The 25,705-nt window shown below is 42.5% G+C and overlaps 1 protein-coding gene across 11 annotated transcripts in view; it reads right to left on the bottom strand.

Annotated features, from left to right (window-relative positions):
• AMBRA1 (autophagy and beclin 1 regulator 1) overlaps nucleotides 1-25,705 on the bottom strand; it is a 170,832-nt gene that overhangs the window by 21,899 nt on the left and 123,228 nt on the right. For all 11 annotated transcript variants that reach the window (XM_087423038.1, XM_087423039.1, XM_014792520.2 and 8 more), the window contains 3 exons: nucleotides 20,740-20,850; nucleotides 9,791-9,979; nucleotides 8,841-8,995 (listed from right to left, as the gene is read on the bottom strand). In XM_087423038.1, the coding sequence (XP_087279164.1) occupies nucleotides 8,841-8,995; nucleotides 9,791-9,979; nucleotides 20,740-20,850 (455 nt within the window). The remainder of the gene's footprint in view (nucleotides 1-8,840; nucleotides 8,996-9,790; nucleotides 9,980-20,739; nucleotides 20,851-25,705) is intronic.

Here is a 25,705-nt window from a genome sequence, read left to right as displayed (position 1 = left end):
AACCTTCCTCTCCATCCTTTTAAAATTTAGAAGGAAAATGTATTGCTGCCCTCAGCAAGATGCTTCCTTTTCTACCACATGTCAACAAAGCTCAGACCATTAGTCCAAGCAGCAAATTGCACTGCTCAGATCAGCCCAGATCAGAAGCTAAAAGAAAAAACATTGTGGTTATCTTGTTTACATTTGGGAATGTCACCATCTGTAATGCTTGAACCTCGCCATAGTGGCAAGAGGTTGAGTGCAGTTGGTAGATCTCCCTTGTTTTAGCCGAGACAATGGAAGCTGCCTGGAGGAAGGGGACAACTGGAAACTGAGGCTGCAAGGGCCATGGAAGAAGGTGCAAGCCAAGGGAACTTTGAGGAAGAAAGGAACTGTGAGTAGGAGAAATGCCTTCTGGGTAATGATGGGAATCAAGAGAGGCTTTAAGCTCTTAGAGGGTTACTAGAAGGGAATTAACTCTCTGGAAGAGGGGAAGAAATCAATGGAAAGCAGATGCTAAGAGACAGCTGACCTTTCCACTGGAAATGGATGGCTACCCACCCTGTCACAGGCTGAGAAGTGCACACATCTCAGAGCAGGCAGGGGAGGGATACTACGGTCTTTTCTTCCTGTTGAGCTGTTGATTTGCTTAGATTCATGAATTATTAGTTTTTTCATCCTCTAGGAAATCTGAGTGTGTTTCAGAAACTTTAATTTCTTTTACTGTCTCCAAGCCTTCTTTAGATTCCACTTTGGAGTTCAGAACTCACAGAATGTTGATCTTAAAGCGGTTATTTTAAAAACAAGAATCAGAATACCAGGTCACCTAACTCTCCTCTTTATTCACCTGAAGCACGAACAAACCTGCCCAGAAGACCCCTGTCCGAACCAAAGCTCTCCATCAGAAAAGAAGAGCACGCAGCTCCTTTTCCTAACTCTTTGGAATTTGTTGCCCTCTGCTGCTATTGATAATCTGCTGCCTCGAAGTCATTTCTAGCCAACCTCCTGTGATTTGTTGAGACCTGTAAACTCTGTCTTATTCATTTGTTCCTCTCAAAAGGACCCCAAGGACATCCAGAGGACAAGAATTTTATTTTTCCATTGGCCTGATGCTTTCCAAAGGCCATCTTTGGCCATTAGGATCAAAGCACAGAGATTACTTCAACTGAGGGATCTACTTCTGTGCTAAATGAAATGCCAGTATCAATGTTCCCGGAACTCCTAGAAATTAAAATAATTTCTTCTTCCTGTTTCCACCTGAGTGCAGCACAAGTTCTTGAATTTCCTTGGCTTTCTAAATCTCAAAGGAAATGGCCAAATGAGTAGTTGTGCTAGATATTGTGAGAGAGTCTTTCAATATATTCAATTATTTTAGTTGATCCATACTTTTTGGAAGCAAGTTCAGGGCAGGGGTTACAATAAAATACTTTCAGCTTCTAAAAGTGCAGAAATTGGTTCTCCTACCAATTCTTGAAAAAACAAAATAGTTTGCCTTTCACTTTTGAAACTATCTACTGGGAATCTCTCACTATGTCACAGTGCTGGGACTAGTCCTCAGAAACTCACTGATCCTGGGCAGAACTGTGGAAATGAGTAAGACACTCCCCATTTTCATAAGGATCATCTCATTAATACTTTCGTTCAATTACCATATACTGAGTCACATTCTAGGCACACTGATGGTGGTGGTAAGTGGGGTACATGTTCATGTATGCGCAGGAAATACACCGCACACAAGATTTCAAAGTGACGCATGTTCCCGGATCAAATGCTGAGAGCCTCCTGCGTGCCAAGCACAGTGAAGGCTGGGAATGCAGTGGTGAAAAGACCAGTCATGAAGCCAGTTATCTAGCATGTAAGCACCAGGAGAGCAGAACCAGGGCTGTTTTGTTCACTGTATTCCCAGACCTAGCAAAGTACCTGGCCCATGATAGGGGCTCAATAAAATTTTATTGAGTGAAAAGAAGAAAATGCTGCATAGACTACACTCTACCAAGAGGCCATGAGGGAAAGAAATTGTCAGAGTTGGAGGAATCTGTCATGGAAAAATTTGCCTAAACTAATAAGGGCTTTGATTGCAGCTCAAATGTTATTTTTAATTTTCTATCTTGCCCCCTTCCTTCCCTGACAAATCGCATCAGAGACAGCCCTGACTTCTCCCATACCCCACCCCCCCTTTCCTACAACGTGCTGAAGAAAAGAACTTTCTGAGGATAGATGCTTTGTACCACATCTCAGAAGTCAACTTTAAGATAATTGCAGCGGAAGCAGCTTTTAATCAACTGACAGGCAGCTTTAACAAAATTAATGAGGACAAAAATCTTAGGAAGAGTAAATCATTTCTGACAACAAAGCTGTCTCTCTTTCATTCCAATCTTCCCTTGAAGAAACAGTACTCTTCCAGGATACAAAAATAAAATATCTTTATTTTTGGTTTTTGTCACTCCCAGGGCCAGACAAGATTAAGAAGAGGCTCAATTCCCCTGGACTCCTGGAGAATACTCTGGATTGAACTAGAGTTCCAGGTCATTTTTGAAAATCAAACTTCTAGAATCTAGAGAAGTATAGATCACTGGATTACATCACAGGATAAATTCAGGGCAAGGAGGGAACCTTAGTGAATTACGTATTGAAGAATGGAGCTAGGACAGACCAAAAGAGCCTATACATGTTAGTTACATAAATGCTGGTCAGTACTGAGAGCACTGGACACACATCCTGACCCAGGATCTAAGCTATTATTTAGTTATGACTAATTTGAGCACTCTGGATACCAAGCCTTTTCTGTGGTTCATTTTAATGAACTTATAATCATAATAATCAGTCATCTCTAGGTTCTGTGAAGATGGCTATAAAATGGCATGAAACAAAGCAAGCCTACTAACATTGCTTTACAACCAGGGTGACACTAAGATATCCATTAATGTGTATCACAGTGATGTCTCCCATCCAGGGATAACAGTTGAGTTGAACGTTGGAAAAAGGAACTCAAGAAATACTCCTTCAGATGGGGAAGGGCCTAGAGAGAAAGATCAAGATATTGCTTCTCATTTTTTAAGCCAAAGCACCTCTGTATTCTACAGCATGTAGGCTAACAGGCCTGGGCTCGCAGGTAAGAGCCTGACTCAAGTCAACTGTGGGCAGGTAAGAATTTTAATCAGAACTGGAAAGAGGGCTCGCAGCATTAGTCCTTGAAGTACCATCACTAGGATGCTAGCATGATCCAGAAATGCTCAGGGCAGGAGGTACTCATCAATTTCTCAACTTCCTGGAAGTATCTGAAAGATCTGGTTGATAGGAACAACAGAAGTAAACCAGATGAGGTTCCAGAGACAGTCAGAGACAGGGCGAGAGCAAACAGGAAACAGACAAAACTATATCAACAGGTGAGGTCTAACTAGAATCCCCATGCAGTCAACGATTGGTTTTCAACCTTGACTGAGGGTACAGAGTCATCTGGAGGGCTCAGGGAAAACAAGAACGGCTGGGCCCCACCCCTAGAGATTCTGATTTAGCAGGTGGGACTGAGAATCTGCATTTCTATTAAGTTCCCTAGTGATGCTGATGTGGTCTCAGGGGAATTACACATTAAGAACTACAGCCCAGTCAGATGAATAGGTTGTAGGTCTGTAAAAAATGGTAACAAATCTGCTTTCCTTCCCTGCTGCCTAGGACCTGTTGAGATGAGGGGATGCATATCTCTAGAGCTAGACCTCTAGAGGGAGAAGGTATATACATGGGGACAGTCCCCAATGAAGAGCAGACTCTCAGGGTGAAGAAGCAGGGGAGAGGGGGGAGAGGAGGGGAGAGAAGAAGACAGGAAGAGAGGGGGAAGGAGGAGAGAAAGGGGGAAGAGAAAAGGAAGGGGACGGGCCGGCCCCGTGGCTTGGTGGTTAAGTGAGCGCGCTCCACTGCTGGCGACCCGGGTTCGGATCCCGGGCTCGCACCGACGCGCTGCTTCTCTGGCCATGCTGAGGCCGCGTCCCACATACAGCAACTAGAAGGATGTGCAGCTATGACACACAACTATCTACTGGGGCTTTGGGGGGAAAAAATAAATAAATAAAATCTTTAAAAAAAAAGAAAAGGAAGGGGAAGAGAGGAAGGGGGAGAAAGAGGGAGGGAGAGGGAGAGGGAGGAGAAAGGGCAGGATCTATTTCCAACACCCTCTCCAAACTAATGATCTGTCTAGGTAACAGTCGCTCAACACTTGAATATAGTTTTACGGCAGAGCCACAAAGAAAAAGCTTTCAATAAAACTGACCCTGAAGTATTTGAGGCTTTGCCTTAAAAAGCACAATGCTGTTTCACGGAGAAAGGAGAGCTAACCGCTTCTGTCCTAGAGCTTCTCTCTCCCACCCAAGTCAAATGAAGGTGTCCTTGTCCATCTCCCTTTTGCCAATAAAACGACTAGAGAGAAAAGCAAACCAGCACTGGTGAGATTCAGGCAACCAGCGCCTCTAGGATGTGCAGGGATTATGTAATAAGGATCCTTTTCAGTTCTTATTAAACCACTTACATGCCTACAACCCCCACCTGTTGGGGGGGGGGATGGTCTGTGCATCTGGGAGAGAGTATACACCACCTGTCAATTTCTGCGTTCAATGCACTAATCCTTATTCTTGCATTCTAGCTCAAAATGCACCCCCTCCCCCGGCCCACTAATTTTTCCCCTGCTTCCTAGGTAAAATAGCCCTTATTACTGAGCTACAACTGGAAGAACAGTTTGGTATATGACTATTTCTGGTTTCATTAGTAATTTTATAGTTTTGTTATCATGCTTTCACATGGTTACAACCAAAGTCATTATAATGTGCAAGTTGCCACTATTTTAGAAAATTAATTGCAGTTTTCTGTTACAATATTGTGCCTTGTTCCAATTAGAATATGAAAGCAGAGAGGGAACACAGGCAGTTTAGTGTTTTGAGAATTCAGCACAACTTGAGCTCAGCAATCTCTAAATGCCCAGCTTCAAAACAAAACAGAAATTAACAAAAGGTCCTCCCTGGCTAAAATGTAAGGGAGTGGGACAGAAAATAAGACCCTGAGTCACAGAGATGAGCAGATCCAGTCTGGAGGAGACTGAATGGACACAGGCAAGGAGAGATAAAATATGTGTCCAGTCTTATTATGCCTGACTTGCCAATCATCCTAAAATTGGGAAGATTAAGCCTAGCCTCAGGAAGCAGAGAAGAGAAATACTAAAGGACCCTAGATCCTAGAAACAAGGCTAAAAATTAAAATGACTCAACATGGGGAAGAAAAGAATCCAGCACATCGAGACATTCAGGGGAGGACCCTAGAAAGCAACAACAGCTGAGAAAAGATGGGCGGTGAAGCACAGATAGCCAAAAAGCTGAGTTTGGTAGGAAATTGAACACAAACACCACTGTGCCTGCAACAAAATTAGCAAAGGATCAAAGCACCACGCATAAAACCACAACAAGAAGTAAACCTGAGACTGTCTCTGCCTTGCTGAAGAGGCTGAGGGCAGAAACCTAAAATGAAGAAAGCAGTCATTAAGAACAGCAGTTCTCAAACTCAAGTGCATGTCAGAATCATCTGGAAAGCTAGTTTTACAAATACAAATACCTGGGCCCCTCCCACCCCATTCTCACTCTGATTTTAGGTCTGAAGTGGAGTCTGCACTTTAACAAGGACCCCTGTATTCTAATGCAGGTTGTCTGAGGAGCACAGTTTGAGAAGCACTGATCCAGAGGTTGAAGAACTGCTTAAAATAAGTGCACTAAGGCTAATAGCAATTAGCAATTCATTTTCAGAAGAGTTTTCATATGGGATTTCTAAGAGATCATCTCTTGGGGAGAGATGTCACTTAGTGGGAATTAAAACAAGATAAGTCAATACTCTGGAGGATGTTCTCCTGGGGACGTCTGTTGGCCCAACAAGTTCACCGCTCTGAATTTCAAGAGGTAACACCAAAGAGAAGGGGAATTCTGGGTAGAGAAGCTCTAGGACAGGCCCATTACCCACAAAAACATTCCTTCAAGGACAGAGCTTGACATCACAGATGGAGACACCCACCTATACTTACCTGTGCAAAGAGGGAGATGCTCTACTGTCCCATTAAACCCTCGCTCCCTGTTCTCAGACAAAAATGCACTTCTTGCCTTAAACGGTGGTACAGCACAGCTATCCAAAAAAGCTGGTGTCTTCCCTTCCACCAATGACTGAATTCAGGGACATTTGCTGAGTGCTTTGGTGCCTTTGGACGTAAGGGGCAACCAAGACCTGGAAAACCAGAAACCTTTCTGTAGCACGGGGGTTTAAAGTCAGACTGGGTGGACAGAGGGTCAGCAAAACCTTGTTGAGAAGCCTGGATCCTATCTCTTGCGTGAGAGGAACACTTCCCCAACGGGAGCTTTCTAGTTACTTCAGCTCCCTTTCCGAAGCGGCAGATGGTACCTACTGAGAATCAAAAAGCCTCTCTGGGAGGCCTGAGAAATAGCTCTTGTCAAGAGGTATGCAGCAGCTGGCTAGTTGCTTTGAGCCCCTTAGCAGGACAGCAATGGATTACCTCATCTCCTCAGCAGACTTCTCCAACTGCATTCCCTGAGTGGCCAGCCCCATCTCTGAAAACCTCTTGGCTTCCGCCCTGTAGCTGTTTGCCCTTAGCCAGATGTTTCTGGCTACTTATGGAAAAGAGGAACCTTGCTAGGATGGAGGACTGGCAGGCTGTGCCCAGAAGTTGGGCAGGAGCCCTGGCTTCCGGAAGAGGCTGGAGATGTCCATTAGTGTTGCAGAAATCAGATCCTGTCTCTTAACGATTATAAACAATTATTCCACAATTAGGCAGGAAGGGTTAGAAGAACAGCTGTTGGGACCAGGATTCTAGGTGGTGAAAAGCAGACACCAGGTATTTTTACCATCCAAATCTGCTTCAGATAACCAAAATAAGAATATTTAAAATTCACTGTCCATCCTCAAATATCTAGATAAGAAAATAGGCTTGTGAACTTCCCATGAAGTCTGCTCCCAATCACCTAATATCAAATATTTCCAAAGGCATATGGGATTAAAGAATCAGAACTTTCCCCTCAGTTACAATATCAAGAGCAGAGAAACCCTTGTTTCTATCCTGTCTGAGGCTACCGGGTGGGACATGCTGTCACCCATCATTGGTTCTGCTAATTACCACCTAGAAATGATAAGGAGGATGCTTTTCTTGAGGTTCTCTTTCATTCATTCAGCTTCTCCTGAATGTCAGGTTGCTTATTATGTACTTGGACTTCATAAAGATGAAACAGACACGGTCTCTGCTCTCAAGGAGCTCACGGTCCAGGAGAGAAGAACGATATGGAAACAACTACCGTTTGATGTGCTGAGTGTTAACATGAGTGTGTGTACTAGGTACAGTGGTGGCACAAGGAGCAAGTGATTAATTTGTTTAGAAAGGTTCCACAGAAGGGGAAGAGCATGTGGGCAGTTGGGTTTGAGGGAGAGGAGGGCATTCCAGGTAAAGGCACACTGGCAAGAAAGAGCCTCATTAAATCCAGGATGCTTGGCAAGTGGCTCAGTACAGTTGGATAGAGAGGGTCCCTGAAGGGGCAGGAGGGAGAAGAGGATGGAGACGACCACACCAGGCCACCCACTTTCTAAAGCTTTGTATATAGTGGGTTCTCTAGTTTGTTCTTTAAAACAAATACTTCCTATTCCAGGCATTCAACAAGCATCTACACGTATAGACTAAACGAGGGGCCCTGGGGGATATGCCCCTAAGGAGCTCACACTGAACCTAATTAGGTGGATTAAATATACAACCACACAGCTAAGAAAATACAAAATAACACATAAACAAGTGTATAAAACTATAAATGGCACAGCACAAAGTGCTAAGGGAATTCACAGGTTCTTAGCTGACACAGAGCTTAAATACCATCTAATTAGAGAACTATTCAAATGCTCGGCTCTCCCTGACAAAACCCTGGCCAAATGAGCGCAATGGGATGTGGGAAGCTCAATCAGAAACTAGTCTGGTTGAGTCCAGAAGGCCACCAACCCCAGGATGCCCACACAGCTTTTACTGCATAAAAGAGAGGTCCATCTCAGACAAAAGAGGGTCCTAAATAGCACCCTTCTCTGCTGGTAAAATGGACAGGATGGTTAAGAGCACAGCAGTTGCCCAAAGTCCTCATCTTCTATCATGATTACAACCGACAGACAAGAACACTTCATAGTATACCATCTATTACTTTTTATAGCTTGCTTCCTCAAAAAAAAATTTTTTTTTAAATAAGTATAAATAGGGGCCAGCCTCGTGGCGTGGCGGTTAAGTGCGCGTGCTCCGCTGCTGGTGGCCCGGGTTCGGATCCCAGGCGCGCACCGATGCACTGCTTGCCAGGCCATGCTGTGGCAGCATCCCATATAAAGTGGTGGAAGATGGGCACAGATGTTAGCCCAGGGCCAGTCTTCCCAGGGCCAGTCTTCCTCAGCAAAAAAAAGAGGAAGATTGGCATGGATGTTAGCTCAGGGCTGATCTCCCTCACAAAAATAAATAAATAAATAAATAAAAAATATTTCATTGGGTCCTTTACATACCTCCAGACTAAAGGTCTCATGTTGAGGTAAGGAAGGATTCAGTTTGGTCTTTATACAAAGATACTTTTAGGCCTCCAGGGAACCCAGCTCATGATCTAGGGTGTGAGAAAGCTCCTGCCTTTTAAGAGTCCAAAAGCTTCCAAAAGTGAAGTCTGCTGGTCATGGATGGGCTAGACTGAAGTCTCCTTACTCATTAGGAACATTATATCTCTGGTCCTGGCTGGGAGATCACACCGTTGTCCTTCATTACCCTGCCAAGCCTAGGAGAGTTGCCATACAGTGGAGGCACAAGCAATGGAACTCACCCTCATGGAGGTCTCGCCACCATGGGCCTGTTGCAGCCTGAAGACCTGGGCCACCATGTGCTCTGTGGAGGGATGCAGCAGGATCCTTCGTGAGGCCAAGCCAACCATTACGTATCGGCCCATTGGGGAAAGGCTTACCGAAATGGCATTGGGACCTAAGGGCCAACAGAACAGAGAGACATTTCCCAGAGTTCGTGCCATTACAAGGAGATCATTTTCCCTCTTAGCCTTTTCTTTCTCTCCAATCTTCACCTTCATTTGGTCATCTTGGGGTTACCTCATAGGATTGCAGCGAGGAGTACAATGAGAAAGCATGTAAAGTACCGAGTACAGCGTTTGACATATAAAAAGTAGTTAATCAATGCTAACCATTGTTATAGAATACATTTTAAAAAATTGATATCATACTGTAAATACTATTTTGAAAACTACCTTTTTCACTTCATACATTATGAACATTTCGTCATCATTAAATATTCTTCTATAAGAGCATTTTAAAGGCCAAATGGTATTCTGTCCTATCAATGCACCATCATTTATTTAAGCAGTGCTTCACAATTTGACATTTTCCCTATGATAAACAACATTGCTGTCCTTAGAAGTGAGATTGCTGAATCAAACATATATTTTGGGGGCTTTTAATATGCCAACCAGCCTTGCAGTGAATGAGTGTGTCCACTTCCCCATGACCAGAGCTCCTTTCTTACTCCCGGCCATCACAACAGGAGCATGCCAGTGATGCTACTGTGGTAGGGAGGACTCTTATTCTGAGATTCTTCTGTAACGCTACCAGCCAGGACTCCTGCAAAGCAATCTTCCTCTGGCCTCTAACCCAGTGAAGCAGGGACAGTATGTGACATTACTCCCATGTAAGCCGTGCCTCACCTAGGAATGCCCATGCCATGGTACCAGCGTCCCTCTGTCACTAGGTTGGGCTTCCTATCCCTTACCAAATCGCTTGGTGTAGAGCATTTCGCCCAGGTTATGGGGGGCCAGGGAGTACACTGCCAGGATGCCTTCATCAGGAAAGCCCCTTTGGCTGCTAGGGATGAAAGCTGCCAGGAGCTGGCCATCTGCAGAAATGTCACAGCTGGCATCATTGTAGATCTTGCAGTTCTGTACCAGCACATTCACGGAGGCTGTTATCAGACAAAGAAAGAAAAGAGGTAAGAAAGTTTGGAGTTGATGGTGTGAAAAATTCTGGGTCAAGAAATTTTGGGGCCTTCCTAATGGCCTGAACCCTCTTTAGAAATGCTAAAGGCTGCCTTGTCAATCAAACTAAAATGACATGGAACAAGCAACACAAGAGACAGGAAATATATGTCTCTTCTACCATTTTAATAGGAAACTACAGCTAGTCAACACAACCACAACCACCTGCTGAGTCTTGGTTCACACTTAGGAAATATCACTTAAGAGATTAGATAAGGAAAAAGTTATTAAAAATTGTTCCTGGAGAGCCACTCAACAGCTGTTATTGTCTAAATGATCAAAACTAAGATGAATGAAAATACAAACCTACGGATTCCAAGAAAAAGGTGATACAGGTAAAGCTTCCTTGGGGCGAGAATCCTACTCTACAGCTGTTATGTGACCTTGGAGAAGGAAGTCATTTCACAAATTTGTGTCTTACTTTCTCCTTTAAGAGAACTGGAACATTTAGAGACTCCAATCTTCTGGACAGCTGTTTGCTAATACTAATCCCTGACTCCACCAGAGAGGATAGAGAGAAACAAAGCCCAGTCCTGGCTGGATGGCTGGAACTCTTCACTTCTCACTATCCTCTATGCCTGATCCACACCATAAGCCAACGTCAACGGGCAGCCCCAGTCTGCACTCAGCAGTTACGGAGAATGAAGCATAGGGTCAGCCAGACAGCAGGCTCTGCATGAGAGAGGGGGTGGGGGGTGGAGGAATGTCTGTCAGTAGGGAGAAGAAGCGCCACACGACAGGACTAATGAGATGTTAGCTAGTACGAGGACTGTATCTGCATGCTTTGTTTCGGTTTTCATTTGAATCCCTCTCCAAGGCCCACTGTGCAATTCCCTGCCAGGAGGAAGGGGCTTACCCTTGATGTGAGCCTGGAACCAGAGTGCCCACATCACGGGCACAAGCAGAAGAGCACAACACACCCCAAAGGACGAAGCTCCTCTGGGCTTTGTCTCATATGCATATGCAAAGAGACTTTTTACTCCTCCTCTTATTTGAAGGAGATTACTTGGATGACCACTGTCAGAAGCATTATGGTTTGGGGGGGTGGGCGGGGGGTGCCAAGCTCAGCTGCCCTCACCAGATTCCAGGTGATCTACTGCAGGAAGCCAAAAAGGCCTGACCTGAGAGATCAAGGGCAAGTCTCCCCAGGAAATTACCTTAAGGAAAACACAACAAGAATTGTTTTTCAGGGGCCTGGAGGCTTATGGGATCAGAGACTCAGAGTGATTTCTAAAACTCTTTATTTACTCCCCTTTCCCTGTGTGTTCCTAATGAAGCCACAAAGATGACAGAGTAGATCAAAAAAGACATCAGAACACATTGATCAGGCTACTGTGCCAACTCTCGGGGGCTGACACCTACAGCGCCATCACACATAAAACTGAGGCGGGACCACAAGGATGGTTCTGTTTGCTAACTAATAAAATAATGACATCCAAATATTCATTGCTATCACCATTAGGGCTCTGTACTGCTCAACTTCCAACCTACCATCTGCTCTAGCCTGTATGGCTAGATTTATCTAGTTAGCACTGAGACCATCTGCTCTTTACTCAGGGTCCCAAGCCTGTTGCCAAAAACATGACAATCTCCTCCTTCCCTGGACTGACACACGACTCCAGCTGGGGATCTAGAACCAAAGGAACTGGGGAAAGACGCTTCAGGAGTGAGTCCATCTTGGTTTTCTAACCTTGAGGTTGGCACACCCTTAGAAAGATTAAAAAAAACTGACAATTTAGACCGTAACCATCAAAGGCAGGGAGACAGAGAAAGCAATCACATATATTAAGTAGGACACAAAAATAAATAGGGAAGGAGATGGGACTCTGTGGACTTGAAGACAGCTTTGCACAGCTACCATTTTATCAAAGGAGGCTTTTCTGTCTTGCTGTTACATAGATCTAGCTCATGTGTGTTAACATGTAATTCAGTCAAACATAGAGACGCCTATAACAACCCTCAAAACTCACCACCAACAGGGAAATACCATTAAACTGCTTACTGTCAGATTAATTTCTAAGGGGGGCCAGGAGGGTGGGAAGGAGAGTACAAGTAAGGTTTTCCTTCTTCTAGAAAGCTTGGCTCTAAGCCCCCGAAAAACTGGGCATATAGACAAAAAGCATTTTGTCAGCCTCAAATCCAAGCCACTGTGTTTGTGTTTGTACTACATTATGATGATTCCAAGTCAATGGCCATCTCCCAAATTTTGTCCCCTCCCTGCAATTTCACAACTGCTCCCAGTGACTGCAGTGAGCTCAGAGACAGAAATGCAAATGACAAATGAAAAGAGAATGCTGAAAACCACAACAGAGCTTCTCCAGCAGCATGATCAGTTCCGGAAACGGTGTGGCTAGTGATCTAGGGTTTCACTTCTCCCCTAATGAAGGGGATGTGGTAGGCACAGAGTGATGTGGTAGCTTCATTTCAGCGAGCACTGGGTGGTATGTTTACAATTTCATTTTTATTTCAAAGCTCCAATTAGCAACTTACATGTGCTGCTCGTTGTCTTAATTTCCCACATGGAAATGGAAATGTTCAGTTACAATGGTGAGTGGTCACTGTTTCAATTCACTTGTGCAGCTTCTCATAAGGTGGAAATTTTGATGAGTTAACTTATGCAGGAAGAGATTTCTTAGATCTCTGTTACTTGTTTTCTTGGGCCATAGGAAAGTAATGCACTAATGACAAGGACAACTCATCCTCTTCGGACTCAACAATAATATAAGCAGGTAGAGAAAAAGGTGAAGTGAAATATAGCCTAAGACACTAGCAACCCACACACCACTAGAAATCTTTGTTCTGCTCCCTGCCTTGTCTTACCACAGTGGTCCTCAAGCGTTAGCATGCATCAGAGTCACGTGCAGGGCTTACTAAAACACAGAATGCTGGGGTGAAGCCTGATAATTTGCAATTCTAACAAGTTCTCACGTGTCTTTGATGCTGCTGGTCTGGGACCACGCTTGAAAACTGCTGCCTTACCAAACAGTCCTTGATCCCTGAGCGGCAGCTGCAGCAACCTGCCCTACACTTAAGGCCAAAACACCTGTGGGGAAGGATGATGGGGCAGTTAGCTGGGCAGCTGAGCATGGAAATAAAGGCTAGGAAAGGATTTTTCAAATCACAACTGCTTAAGAGCTTCAGTGGGCAGCTCCAGGGGGAGAAAAAACGATGCAGAAGACAGCAGGAAGCCATGTTCCAGACTCTGCAATGTAATCTCCTCCTAATTACAAATGATTTCCAAGTGAAAATGCCCTAGCAGGGAATGGGAGGGGTTAGAAATACTGATGCCTGGAGGAGCAGATGGCTGTGCCTTCCTATCAGCTCCATAAATTATAAACAAACACCTTGTACAAAGATCGATTTGTAGCCTGTTGCTGGCCGGCCAGATGAGGCCATGGGAGCAATTAGCAGTTACAGTGCTTTGCAAATGCATTAGATACCAATTTGGAAAACCCAAAGGGGTTTAAATCAGCAGGAAATTTTCCTTTTGGCTATCTCTGAGCCCCTCCACTTGCAGAATAAGACCTCCTGCACAGAGCTCCAGATGACACTCTAAGCACTCCCCAAAGGCACCAGTCACCACATCCCCTGTGGTGCAGTCTGCCCCACACCACTCGGCCCCTGGGTTTCTTAAGGCCCGTTCTGGCAGGGCACCCTAGTGACCAATGCTATTCACCCAGTAAGAGCTTACTCTTACAAACCACAGTGAATCTAATGAGCTACTTTTTTCATGGAAGCAATTTCAAAATTATCCATGTATATAAGGCCTTATTCACAAACTTCTAAACTCTTTACAGAGAGTTAATTCATTAATCCTGCATCCCAAGTGAGAGAAACAAGGAGCAAGTATCTTTAGCCTTACTCCAGAAAAGAATTAAATGCAATTCAGATACGTCAGATGACCAGCAACATATCGGCTGCTGAACGCATGAGTAAAACTCAGGACCAGTGGCTCCAAGGCATGGGCAGTGCCAAAGCCAAAGGTACCCACCTCACTGGGAAGTAGGTGACATTCAGAAATGAATCCTAGAGGAAAACAGATTCGCAACGTACTCTGCTGACGGCTGAATCTATCAGGAGTGAAGATCAGAACTGTAACTAGACTTTATTCAGACCAACCAGGAAATACAGTTAGTTAAGAGCTAATGACAGGGCCCTCAGGTAAAAGTGACTGTCATTCTAGAGGGTAATACCATGGAAAGGAACATATAGCTATCATCAGACATATGAGCCCTAAACTCCTAGAATGCAAGTTTTTGCCAAGACCAAAATGCTAAGAAAAATAGGGCACTTTCACAAAGCAGGATTCTAACCACACATGATTTAAAGGCGAGCCAAACTAAATGAGTTAATCTGGTTGCACATGATGCTCTTTGATCAGCTCAGGTTTTACAAGAGCCATGATCAAAAGATGTAAGAAGGAACACAGAAGGAGAATCATAGGAAGTTGTAGTCAGAACAAGTTGAGGCTTATACAAAAAATGTTAAGGACAACCAAAAGGATCTTCTAAGCTATGCTAGCAGCATATCCGATGCCTCTATTCTTCTGAATATTTTGTTTTTCTATCAAGGAAAGTGATCTCCAACTGGGTAGAAACAACATGCTTAAGAAGGATCAGAAGCCCATTACAGATGAGGCAACAGGTTAAATGAGAGCAACATCTTGTTTAAATGAACATTACTCTCCAGAGATGGAAAATATGTATCTCATTGGGCCGGCCCTGTGGCTTGGTGGTTAAGTGCGCGCGCTGCAATGCTGGTGGCCCGGGTTCGGATCCCGGGCGCGCATCGAGGCACCACTTCTCCGTCCATCCTGAGGCCGAGTCCCACATACAGCAACTAGAAGGATGTGCAGCTGTGACATACAACTATCTACTGGGGCTTTGGGGGGAATAAATAAAAAATCTTTAAAAAAAAAAAAAAAAAAAAAAAAAGAAAATATGTATCTCAGAGTACTAAAAACAGGGGGAGGTGTGACTTCAGTTATGGCCATACTCTCAAAGAACCATGGTGCAATTTCCAAGAAAAGACATGATAAAAACAACTAACACTTATTGACCATTTACTATATATCGTTAAGTGCCAGGTACTGTTCAGAGTGCTTGATATGTATTAATTAAATTCTCATAACAATCCTATGAGATTTGCACTATTATAATCCTCATTTTATAGACAAAGGAAACTAAGGTGTAGAGAGATTAAGTGACCAAGCTCACACCGCTAGAAGGTGGCTGAGAGCAGGGATTTGAAACTGGACAGTACAGCTCAAAAGTTCATGTGCTTAACCATCATAGTAGAGTTGACAGAGAAAGTTATCAAAGAACTACCTCTCCCTATGATTGTGAAAAAAAGAGAAGAAAAGCATCAGGCCCAGACCTTTAAAGTATAAAAAGTATAAGTAATTCCAATACTATTTAAACTGTTGCCGACAATGAAAAAAACTCTAATTATAAGCAAGCTACATGGAAGGAATTTAACACTAAAGACTATACTATGAACCAGGTGGGGTTTATTCAAGGAACGTAAGGATGGGTTTAATATTACAGAATCCATTAACATAATGATGATATTATTAGATCAAAGGAGAGAAAAAAACATGATTATCTTCATAGATGCTGAAAGGGCATGACTAAATTCAATATCCATTCTTGATAAAAACTCTCAATAAAATAGGAATAGATGACTTCCTTAAAATGACAAACTAGTTCTAGTTTAACCCAAAAGCCAGCAATCTGCTTACCGGGAAAAAGCTAGAAGTTTTCCCACTAGGGTGGAACAATATGAGGATGCCTGCTATTACTTAACATTGTTCTGATGGTAGCAGCGAGTGCATTTAGACAAGAGAAAGAAATCACACGTCTAAAACTTGGAATGGAGGAGGTAAAATTACCACAATTTACAGATAATATACCTAGAAAACGCATGAGATTTAACTAACAACTATAATTAGTACACAAATTCAGTAAGATAGTAAGATTTAAAAAATAAGCTTATGAGCCAGCCCTGACGGCCTAGTGGTTAAAGTTCAGCATGCTCTGCTTCAGCGGCCCAGGTTTGGTTCCTGGGAACGGAACCACACCACTCGTCTTGCAATAGCCATGCTGTGGCCGCTGCTCACATAAAAGAACTAGAAGGACTTACAACTAGAACATACAACTATGTACTGGGGCTTTGGGGAGAAATAAAAAAAAGAGACAGGAAGATTGGCAACAGTTGTTAGCTCAGGGCGAATCTTTCCCAGCAAAAAAAAAAAAGAAAGCTCTCTAGCCACCTTTAAAAAAACAAAGCTTATAACAATAAACTTAAGAACTGTATAGGATCTATATGATGAAAACTTTAAAACATTCCTAAGAACACAAGAGAGACTTGGAGAAATTGAAGATCATACCATGTTCTTACATAAGAAGATATCATAAAGATACTGAATCTCCTTAAGTTAATTTATAAATTTAATGCAACTGCAATAATTAGACTAACAGGATTTTTTCAGGAGGGTGAAGGGAAGAAGCAAGGTAGTTTTATTTATTTATTTTTTGGTTATAATTTTATTTATTTATTTATTTATTTATTTTTCCCCCAAAGCCCCAGTAGATAGTTGTATGTCATAGCTGCACATCCTTCTAGTTGCTGTATGTGGGACGCGGCCTCAGCATGGTTGGAGAAGCAGTACGTCCGTGCGTGCCCGGGATCCGAATCCGGGCTGCCAGCGGCGGAGCGCGTGCGCACTTAACCGCTAAGGCACGGGACCGGCCCGAAGCAAGGTAGTTTTAATAGTGCACACAGAAAAATAAAAATGCTTGAGCTGGCAGGGAAATTTGGCTTAAAAAAATAACAAGAAGAGACTAGTCCTACCAGATTCTAAAACATAAAGCCTCAAAACTTAATTCAAACCCATGTGGTACTCTCACATGAATAATCAGAGAGATCACTGGGACAGAACAGATAGAAATACATCTATATATACACAGGAAATTGATAATAGGATGAAAGTGACAACCCAAATCAATGGGGACAAACGGATTATTCTATAAATTACTTGGGACAAATGAGTAGCCATATGGGGGAAAGTTGGACCATATTCTGCTTATTTAGGACTAGGTTAAATTTCTAGAGAAACAAAAATTTAAAGGTAAAAAACTTACATATAAAAGCACTAACTGATCTTCCCAATGATGACACAAAACCTAGGAACCATAAAAGGAAAGCTGGGTAATTCTGACTACTTAAAATAAGTTCTATGACAAAAATAACCTTCAGCAAAGTCAAAAGACAAATGACAGCTAGGAAACTTCTATTATAAGTTAATTTCTGATTTATAAAGAGCTCCTGTAGAACTGATAAGGAAAAGACCAGCAACACAATAGAAAAATACGTAAAGCACATGGACTGGTTAAGAAAAGACAACACATGTGGCTAAGGGTGTGAAGAGGCATACAGCCAGTTTGTAAGTCAAGAAATACAAATTTAAAATACCTACATACTATTTTTTACCTATCAGATTTGCAAACATCCAAAAATATGGTAAAACATTCTATAAGCATGAATTTAGGGAAACAGGCACTCTCACAAACTGCAGGCAAGAGTATAAGTTGGCATAACCCCTACAGAGGATGATTTAGCAGAATCTACCGAAATCACAAATGTACATAACTCTTCCTCCCTTCAATTCCATATCTAGGAATTTATCCTATAGATATACTTGCACATGTGCAAAATGACAGACTACAGCACCAGTTTGTGTAGCAAAAAACTGAAAACAACTGAAAAGTCCCTCAGCAGACGACTAGGTTAAAAAACGGAACCTAGAGGGCCGGCCCCGTGGCTTAGCGGTTAAGTGCGCGCGCTCTGCTGCTGGCAGCCTGGGTTCGGATCCCGGGCGCGCACTGACACACCGCTTGTCCGGCCATGCTGAGGCTGCGTCCCACATACAGCAACTAGAAGGATGTGCAGCTATGACATGCAACTATCTACTGGGACTTTGGGGGAAAAAATAAATAAATAATAATAAAAAAAAATTATTAAAAAAACGGAACCCAGAGGGGCCAGCCCGGTGGCACAGTGGTTAAGTTTGCACACTCCACTTCAGCGGCCTGGGGTTTGCGGGTTCGGATCCTGGGCGTGGACCTGTGCACCGCTTATCAGGCTATGCTGTGGCAGGCGTCCCACATGCAGAGTAACGGAAGATGGGCACAGACGTTAGCCCAGGGCCAATCTTCCTCAGCAAAGGGAGGAGGATTGGCAACAGATGTTAGCTCAGGGCTAATCTTCCTCACCAAAAAAAAAAAATGACCCTAGGGATTCCTTTTGGACAATGGAATACTAGGTAGTCATTAAAAAGAACAAGTAAACTCTTTATACACTGATATGGCAAAATCACCAAGATACACTGTAAAGAAAGCAACATGCAGAAAGAAGACTACGTGTAACACACTACCATCTGGGTTAAATAGAAGGTGGAAAAACATACATTTGCTTGTATATACATACAATATCCTTGAAAAAGTATACAAGAAACTGCTAACTGTGGTTGCCTCTGGGGATGAATGGTGGGTAGCTGGGAGCAGGGTTGGGAAACCTTTCACTGTATATCCTTTTATATTTTTGAATGGTGAATGTATTTCAGATTATAATAAGAGAAACAAAGTAAACAAGATTAAAAACCCCAAAATAAATGGAAATATGGCAAATAAGATCTAGGCCAGAAATCTAAAGAAGAACAAGCAAACTTGGTATTCAATAAGGGAAAAAGATGGATTGCAGTTGATTCCCAGGAGAGTTAAAGAACAGATTATTGAACATGTGGCTTATAAGCACTTAGAAAGAAATAAATGATTGCTACTGAGGTTTCACTAAGATTAGGACATGAAAAATTAACCTCATTTTCATGCTCTGATAAGGATACCAAGACTGGCATATTGGGAAACGCCACAGACAGAGAATATCTTGATTATTTTAAGGCATCTAACAAACTCTTACAATACCCTGTAGACAAGATAGAAAGATGTGGGCTTCAGATGTGAAAAACCAAGCCTAGGGTGCTAATTTGTGAACCAAAATCAACACAGAAGAGTCCAGAGTAACATACCACAAGGTTTGGTGCAATGTCCTGACGGATTCACCATTTTTGCTAGCAATCAAAGGAAGGCAGAGAAAGCATGCTTATCAAATTAGTAGATGATGTAAGATTGAGAGAAAAAGACTGAATCAAAGTTCAAAAAGATTTTAAGAGGCAGGAACTAGGAATTGCAACTGACACCATTAAGATAAAATTTAACAGAAACACAACCTGCTTTGGTTTTTAAAAGATTCAAACTGCACAAGTAAGTACAGGGGGATAGTGTCTTGATTTATTAACAATTATCAAGGAATTTTAAGTGACTGCAAACTCAACAGTGGCTTCAGAAAAAGCTGCTGAAATCTTAAGCTGAACTAACACTGTCCAGACCACCACTGTACTATGTATTGGACAGCTCTCGTCTCGGTTTTTCTACTCTGTTCTGGCCCCCCAAAGTTAAAAGGGAAAATGAGCAGAACTCTCAAGGACTTGGAAACCAGATCAGGAAGTTTGGCCTGAAAAGAAAGCTTTAAAGGGAAATGGTAGTTTATCTTCAAATAGCTGGAGAACCGTTACTTAGAAAAGGCATCACTGGGGGCCGGCCCCGTGGCTTAGCGGTTAAGTGCGCGCGCTCCGCTACTGGCGGCCTGGGTTCGGATCCCGGGCGTGCACTGACACGCTGCTTCTCTGGCCATGCTGAGGCCACGTCCCACATACAGCAACTAGAAGGATGTGCAACTATGACACACAACTATCTACTGGGGCTTTCGGGAAATAAAGGAGGAGGATTGGCAATAGATGGTAGCTCAGGGCCAGACTTCCTCAGCAAAAAGAGGAGGATTGGCATGGATGTTAGCTCAGGGCTAATCTTCCTCACAAAAAAAAAAAAAAAGGCATCATTGAACTTATTCTATGGCGATTCAGAGGCAGAACTAGGACCAATGGGAGGAAGTGACAACAAGGAAAATTGTGGCTGGGTACAACAAAGAACATTTTAAAAGGAATTTAGCAGTGATGGATTAGACCATCTCATCAGACAGTGTGACCTATCATCTGAAGTATTCCAGCAGAGGCTGAACTACCACTTCTCAGGAATATGTGCAAGTCCTTCATTAGACAGAAAGTGAAGTGAGATACCTAAAATGTTACGATTCCAGTTGAACAAATGGGACGTGGGATGGCAGACTTCCCTAGCAGCTGGGCAAATGAACCGTCAGACAGACATGTTGGTAAATCACATATCAACCCTGCCACTCACTTCGTTTACTTCAGATCTGGATTAATAAATGAGTTTAATATCACTACAGTCTGTCCCCAGGGGTCACAAGGTCTAGCTCTCAGTTCCACCTAAATTTTTAGGCTTAGGACAGTAAACTACCAGTCGGTAAACTCCTCAGGGCAGAGACATCTTCATTTTGTGTCCACCTTAGCATTGTTCCTAGCACTGCTCGCTGCTCAATGTGGGTGCTCAATACCTGTTCACTGAACTGTTTAACTGAGAGCTGCAGAAGAGCTGCAGAATTGGCACATGGCAATCAGCTGCTCAAAGGGATGATAAAAAATCCAGTGCTACATGGGTTCTTAGTTCTGGGTCACCCTTCTACCAGTACCCCCAATTCTATCTTGGCTTACCATTACTGATTTCTGGGAGGTCAAACTTAGTGAAATCCCACCACTGGAGCCGGTAGGTAGTATTAGCAATGTTACTGGCCACGGCAGACTGTCCATCACCAATCACTGCCCCTGGTGGGGGAGAAGACAAAGAGAGCACATTATTGTATTTATCTACATGTTTCCACTGCAAACATAAAACAATACTGGGATTAGTAGGAGAGGGGGAAGAGGAGTAACCACAAGTAAGGCTGAAGAAAGCTGACGAGTCCCATCTGTCAAGTCCCTATCTCAAAGAGAAACCAGACATGTTTCTCAAGAACAATTCTACGTGGAAAAATAATCCCATCATCAGCCCCTCCCATTATTACCTAACATTTACTTAGGGCCAACCATGTGGCAGGTACAGTATATATCCTGTCTGGTAGGCTCACAATTTAAAGAGACAGAGGAGTTTTCATTAAAATGTGGGGGGAAACAAGTGAAAAAATGGAAGGACACCATTAACACAGAAAAGCCACACAGAAAAGCATTTCAGTCCATGGATGTCTTTGTAGTAAGCAGTGCTTTTGGGAGAAAGCATCTCCTCTTTTGTATATGACCTTCTTCCTAATAAGATATCTCAAAAGGAGGCTTCCTCCAGGGAAGAGGCAGCCAGCATATAGCTGATTGGATAGATATACACAATAAAGAACAAATGAGGTAATATTTGTTCATTTCTTCTGGACCCCTGGCATGTAACACAGCAGAAATTTATGAGCCTAGCTTTTCAGCATTAGAATATTTATATTAAGGCAATATTTTATAACCCCCTCACCCCACCCCGCCCCATGAGAACTTCCTTGAATCCAGATTCATTTGTCATATCTCACAGTTTAACTTTCCCTGAGATACACACTTCTGTATGACATTTTTTCCTTGGTAACCAATTAAATAAAAAATGGATTTTTTTTAACAGGGTGACACTTTAATTTGCAGTTGTATTTCATTTACATGAACATGTCATTTCCTCCTCCTCCTTCCGAGATGCATTTCATACACAACCACCCTTCTGATCAGACAGAGCCAAACCCTCTTGGGAGAATAGAACATTCTTATATGCTAGACAACCTAAACGGTATTCTCTGCTGTAAATCGACTCCTACTTTGAGAAACTGAACTTGTTAGAGCTTACTAGCCTTGGAACAATGGACAATTTTATACCTAGATTCTTCAGTATCACCATCTTCCTCCTCTACATATCACTGCAAAAGGGTCTTGTCATTTGTATTCTTTTTTCCTTTTAGAAAGCTGCATTTATTGCCCTGCTACTCCTGGTGTTCCCTCTTCTTTTCTCAAAGGGTTAAGAGATTGTTCAGGGAGAAATGTCCTCCATACAAGCCATGAAATACGGAAAAAGTGCTCTTCCTACTCCCAGCTGCTGCAGGCCACTGCATGAGAAGACTCTTTTCAACATTAGTTTATTGATGGTGTCCTTATTTCAATTTGTAAAGAAAGATACAAACAACAGTTCGTTTCCACGATGATGATACTTCCAGATTATGTACTCTCAAAAGGAGTAATATTGCCCCCATGGGGGTGAAAACTGGTTCACGGGGGGAAAAAAATCTTAGTACAATCACAAGTTACCCTCCAAAGTACTGCAGTATATAAACAGATATACAGCATAAGTGTGATACTAAAATTTCATGGGAGGGGGAATGATTAGGAAAAAAATGTCTAAAACGGCACCTTAGGAGGGTAATAATAAAATAAAGGTTGAGAAATACTGTTCTAGATAAACTAATAGCCCCAAAACAACACATTCTTTATTTTATTTTATTTTTTTTGAGGAAGATCAGCCCTGAGCTAACATCCGTGCTAATCCTCCTCTTTTTGCTGAGGAAGACCGGCTCTGAGCCAACATCTATTGCCAATCCTCCTCCTTTTTTTCCCCACAGCCCCAGTAGATAGTCGTATGTCATAGTTGCACATCCTTCTAGTTGCTGTATGTGGGACGCAGCCTCAGCATGGCCGGAGAAGTGGTGCGTCGGTGCGCGCCCGGGATCCGAACCTGGGCCACCAGTAGCGAAGCGTGCGCACTTAACCGCTAAGCCACGGGGCCCGCCCAACAACACATTCTTTAAAATCTTGCAGATTCAAAGACACAGACCCAAATGGTCATGATTTCCTTAAAGGCCTGAGAAAGAAAGACAGCATTTGGGGGTGCTGTCAATGAGCCCACCGACCTCAAACTCCTATTGAGGGCTCTGTGGCATATCACTCAAATGAGGTAAATATACGCCCTTGCTTTTACCCTTTATAGAAAATTCTATAATAATTACATCTGACTCGGGAACTTTTCTGGAACTTCTGGGTCATGAGGAGGGTATGCTACTTATAGGACTTTTATAACAGGAATTTTCTTCATTCTTCTAGGCCTCCTTGATAATGAAAATCATTTTTTAATTTTAAGGTCTACCACACTTCTCTGGACAGAATTATTCAGTTTTACTCTGACCCAGACTCAACTCCACTGAGCTTATGAACTGTCCCCCTGGCTTGCTTATTTAGATGGTTGGCATCTCCTTTTGACCACTAGTCTCTCTCAAATTACTTTAGTTTCTTATCATTTCCTCCAACTTTTACTAGAAAAGCACATAATCCCAAATGGAAGAAGGTAAACTGATTTTCTCAGCATATGATGAACGAAACACTAGTTGCCAAAAGAGGGTAGAAAACAAATTGAAGAAACAAACCCCATTTTCTAGGAGCTTAAAATCTAGGGGAGAGGATAACTACAAACAGGAAAACAGTTAAGGAAAATACCAGATGCTTTAAGAGTGCTGTGGATCTGCAACTGGGAACACAAATGACTAAGACTCCAACCCACAACTCCAGAAGCATCCTGTACCGTCCATGCCTCGAGAAATGGCTCCTGGAGAACAGCTGTGCAATAAAATAAACATGTGTGGTCGAACTATGTGGAAGAGATTGGGGAGGTGTTCTCTGTCAATGGTGCCAGAGTGCTGAGGAGGAACAGAGGCTGGCACCAGGGAGAGTTGATTTTCAGTGCCATGTAAACAGAGATTAGGGAACTAAAGATGCCAGCAACAGATTAGAGTATTGTCACCAGGTTCTCTTCTGCGAGAACTGTAGGCCAACTGAGCCTGTCTCTCGGAAACATCAGAAGAAAAAGTATCACCCTATTAACAAACCTCAACCATTTAGTAGGCTTCTGGCCACTAAACTGAAGATGTAGGAAATGTGCCAGAATGAGTTAATGGACTGAGCTACAAAGTATTTACACAGGAGGCACTCAGCATCAGAAATCAAATCCTGAGACTGCTGGGGGATTTCTGAGGCCTCAAGGTTTTCTCAGTAATAGAGAATGGAACAAGCTAGACTCAGGGTTTCTCAACCTCCACTATTGATATTTTGGGCTAGATAATTCTTTATTTAGGGGGGACAGTGGGTCTTGTGCATTGTAAAATGTTGAGCAGCATCCCTAGACTCTACCCACTAGATGCCAGTAGCACATCACCCCCTCACCCAGTTGGGACAACCAAAAATGTCTTCAGACATTGCCAAATGTTCCCTGGAGATCAAAATCATCCCTGGTTAGGATAGTCCAAGCTAGATAAATAGAACCTACATTTTAATTTTAAGATAGGTGCTCTGAGCACCACTACTGGAATGCTCACTGCTAAAGGCACCAACACGGTTAGTGATACTGATTTTGGAAAGAAACTAATCGAAGGCACAGCATTATACAACGTTCCCTTAGCAAACTTCCAGCTTTCTATCTCTGCCATGGATGACAGTCTGGCTTGAACCGGGACCTCATGGTTTGTTGTTTGTCTTTTTGTTTTTTCCATGGTTTCCGAGAATATAGGCTTCAGAATCAGGATGGACCCAATTTTGACACTTCCTGCTCATACCTACAGTAGAGTGACTTTGTGTTAATTAATCTCTCTGAACCTGTTTCCTTATCTATAAAAAGCATATAATAATAATAATAATACTTACAACTTATAGGGTTGTTGGGAAAACTTACTGAAACAATAAACACAAAGTGATGGCAAATAGAGTCTAACAAATGACCGCCATTAAAATTATTTTAATCATTGACTCTAATCTCTGTATGTTTTTCCTCTATAGGTACAGCTCTGTAATCAACAGCTCATAGACAGAGGTCCTTTTCTAAGAGACTGGCCCAAATAATGTGCCAGGGCCAAGAGAGAGAAGCACTTAAGTTTAGAATTAAGGTCAAATGTCGAGGCCCTAGAGTCTTTAGTAACTTTCTTTTTCAAAAACAGCCTAAACCAAGACAGACCATATTCTGGGCCACAAAACACTGTAACAAATTTAAAAGAACAGAAATCGTACAAAGTATGCTGTCAGACCACAAGAGAATAAAAGATAACTGGAAAATCCCCAAGTACTAGGAGATTAAGCAACATATTTCTAAATAACACATGGCTCAAAGAAGACATCTCAAGAGAAATTTAAAAATATTTTGAACTAAATGAAAATGAAAATACAACTTATTAAAATTTATGGGCTGCAGTAAAAGCAGTGCTTAGAGGGAAATTTTCCACACTGAATCCATATATTAAAGAAGAAAGATCTAAAATCAATAATTGAAGCTTCCACCTTAGGAAACAAGAAAAAGAAGAGCAACTTAAATCCAGAGTAAGCAGGAGAAAAGAAATAATAAAAATCAGAGCACAAATCAAGGAAATTGAAAACAGGAAATCAATATAGGAAAAAAAAAAAAAAAATCAATGAAACCAAAAGCTGGTTCTTTGAAAAGATCAATAAAATTGGAAAACCTCTAGCCAGGCTAACTAAGAAAAAAAGAGAGATGACACCAATTATTAATATCAGAAATGAAAAAAGGGCCACCACCACTGATCCCATGGACACTAAAAGGATAATAAAAGACTATTACGAGCAACGTAACACCCACAAATTTGATAACCTAGATGAAATGAACCAATTTCTT

Source organism: Ceratotherium simum, chromosome 34 (genome assembly GCF_057802395.1).
Source record: "Ceratotherium simum simum isolate JZ-2026a chromosome 34, ASM5780239v1, whole genome shotgun sequence".
NCBI lineage: Eukaryota > Metazoa > Chordata > Mammalia > Perissodactyla > Rhinocerotidae > Ceratotherium > Ceratotherium simum.
The sequence above is the reverse complement of the archived record's forward strand: the minus strand, read 5'-3'. Positions and strand labels throughout refer to the sequence as shown.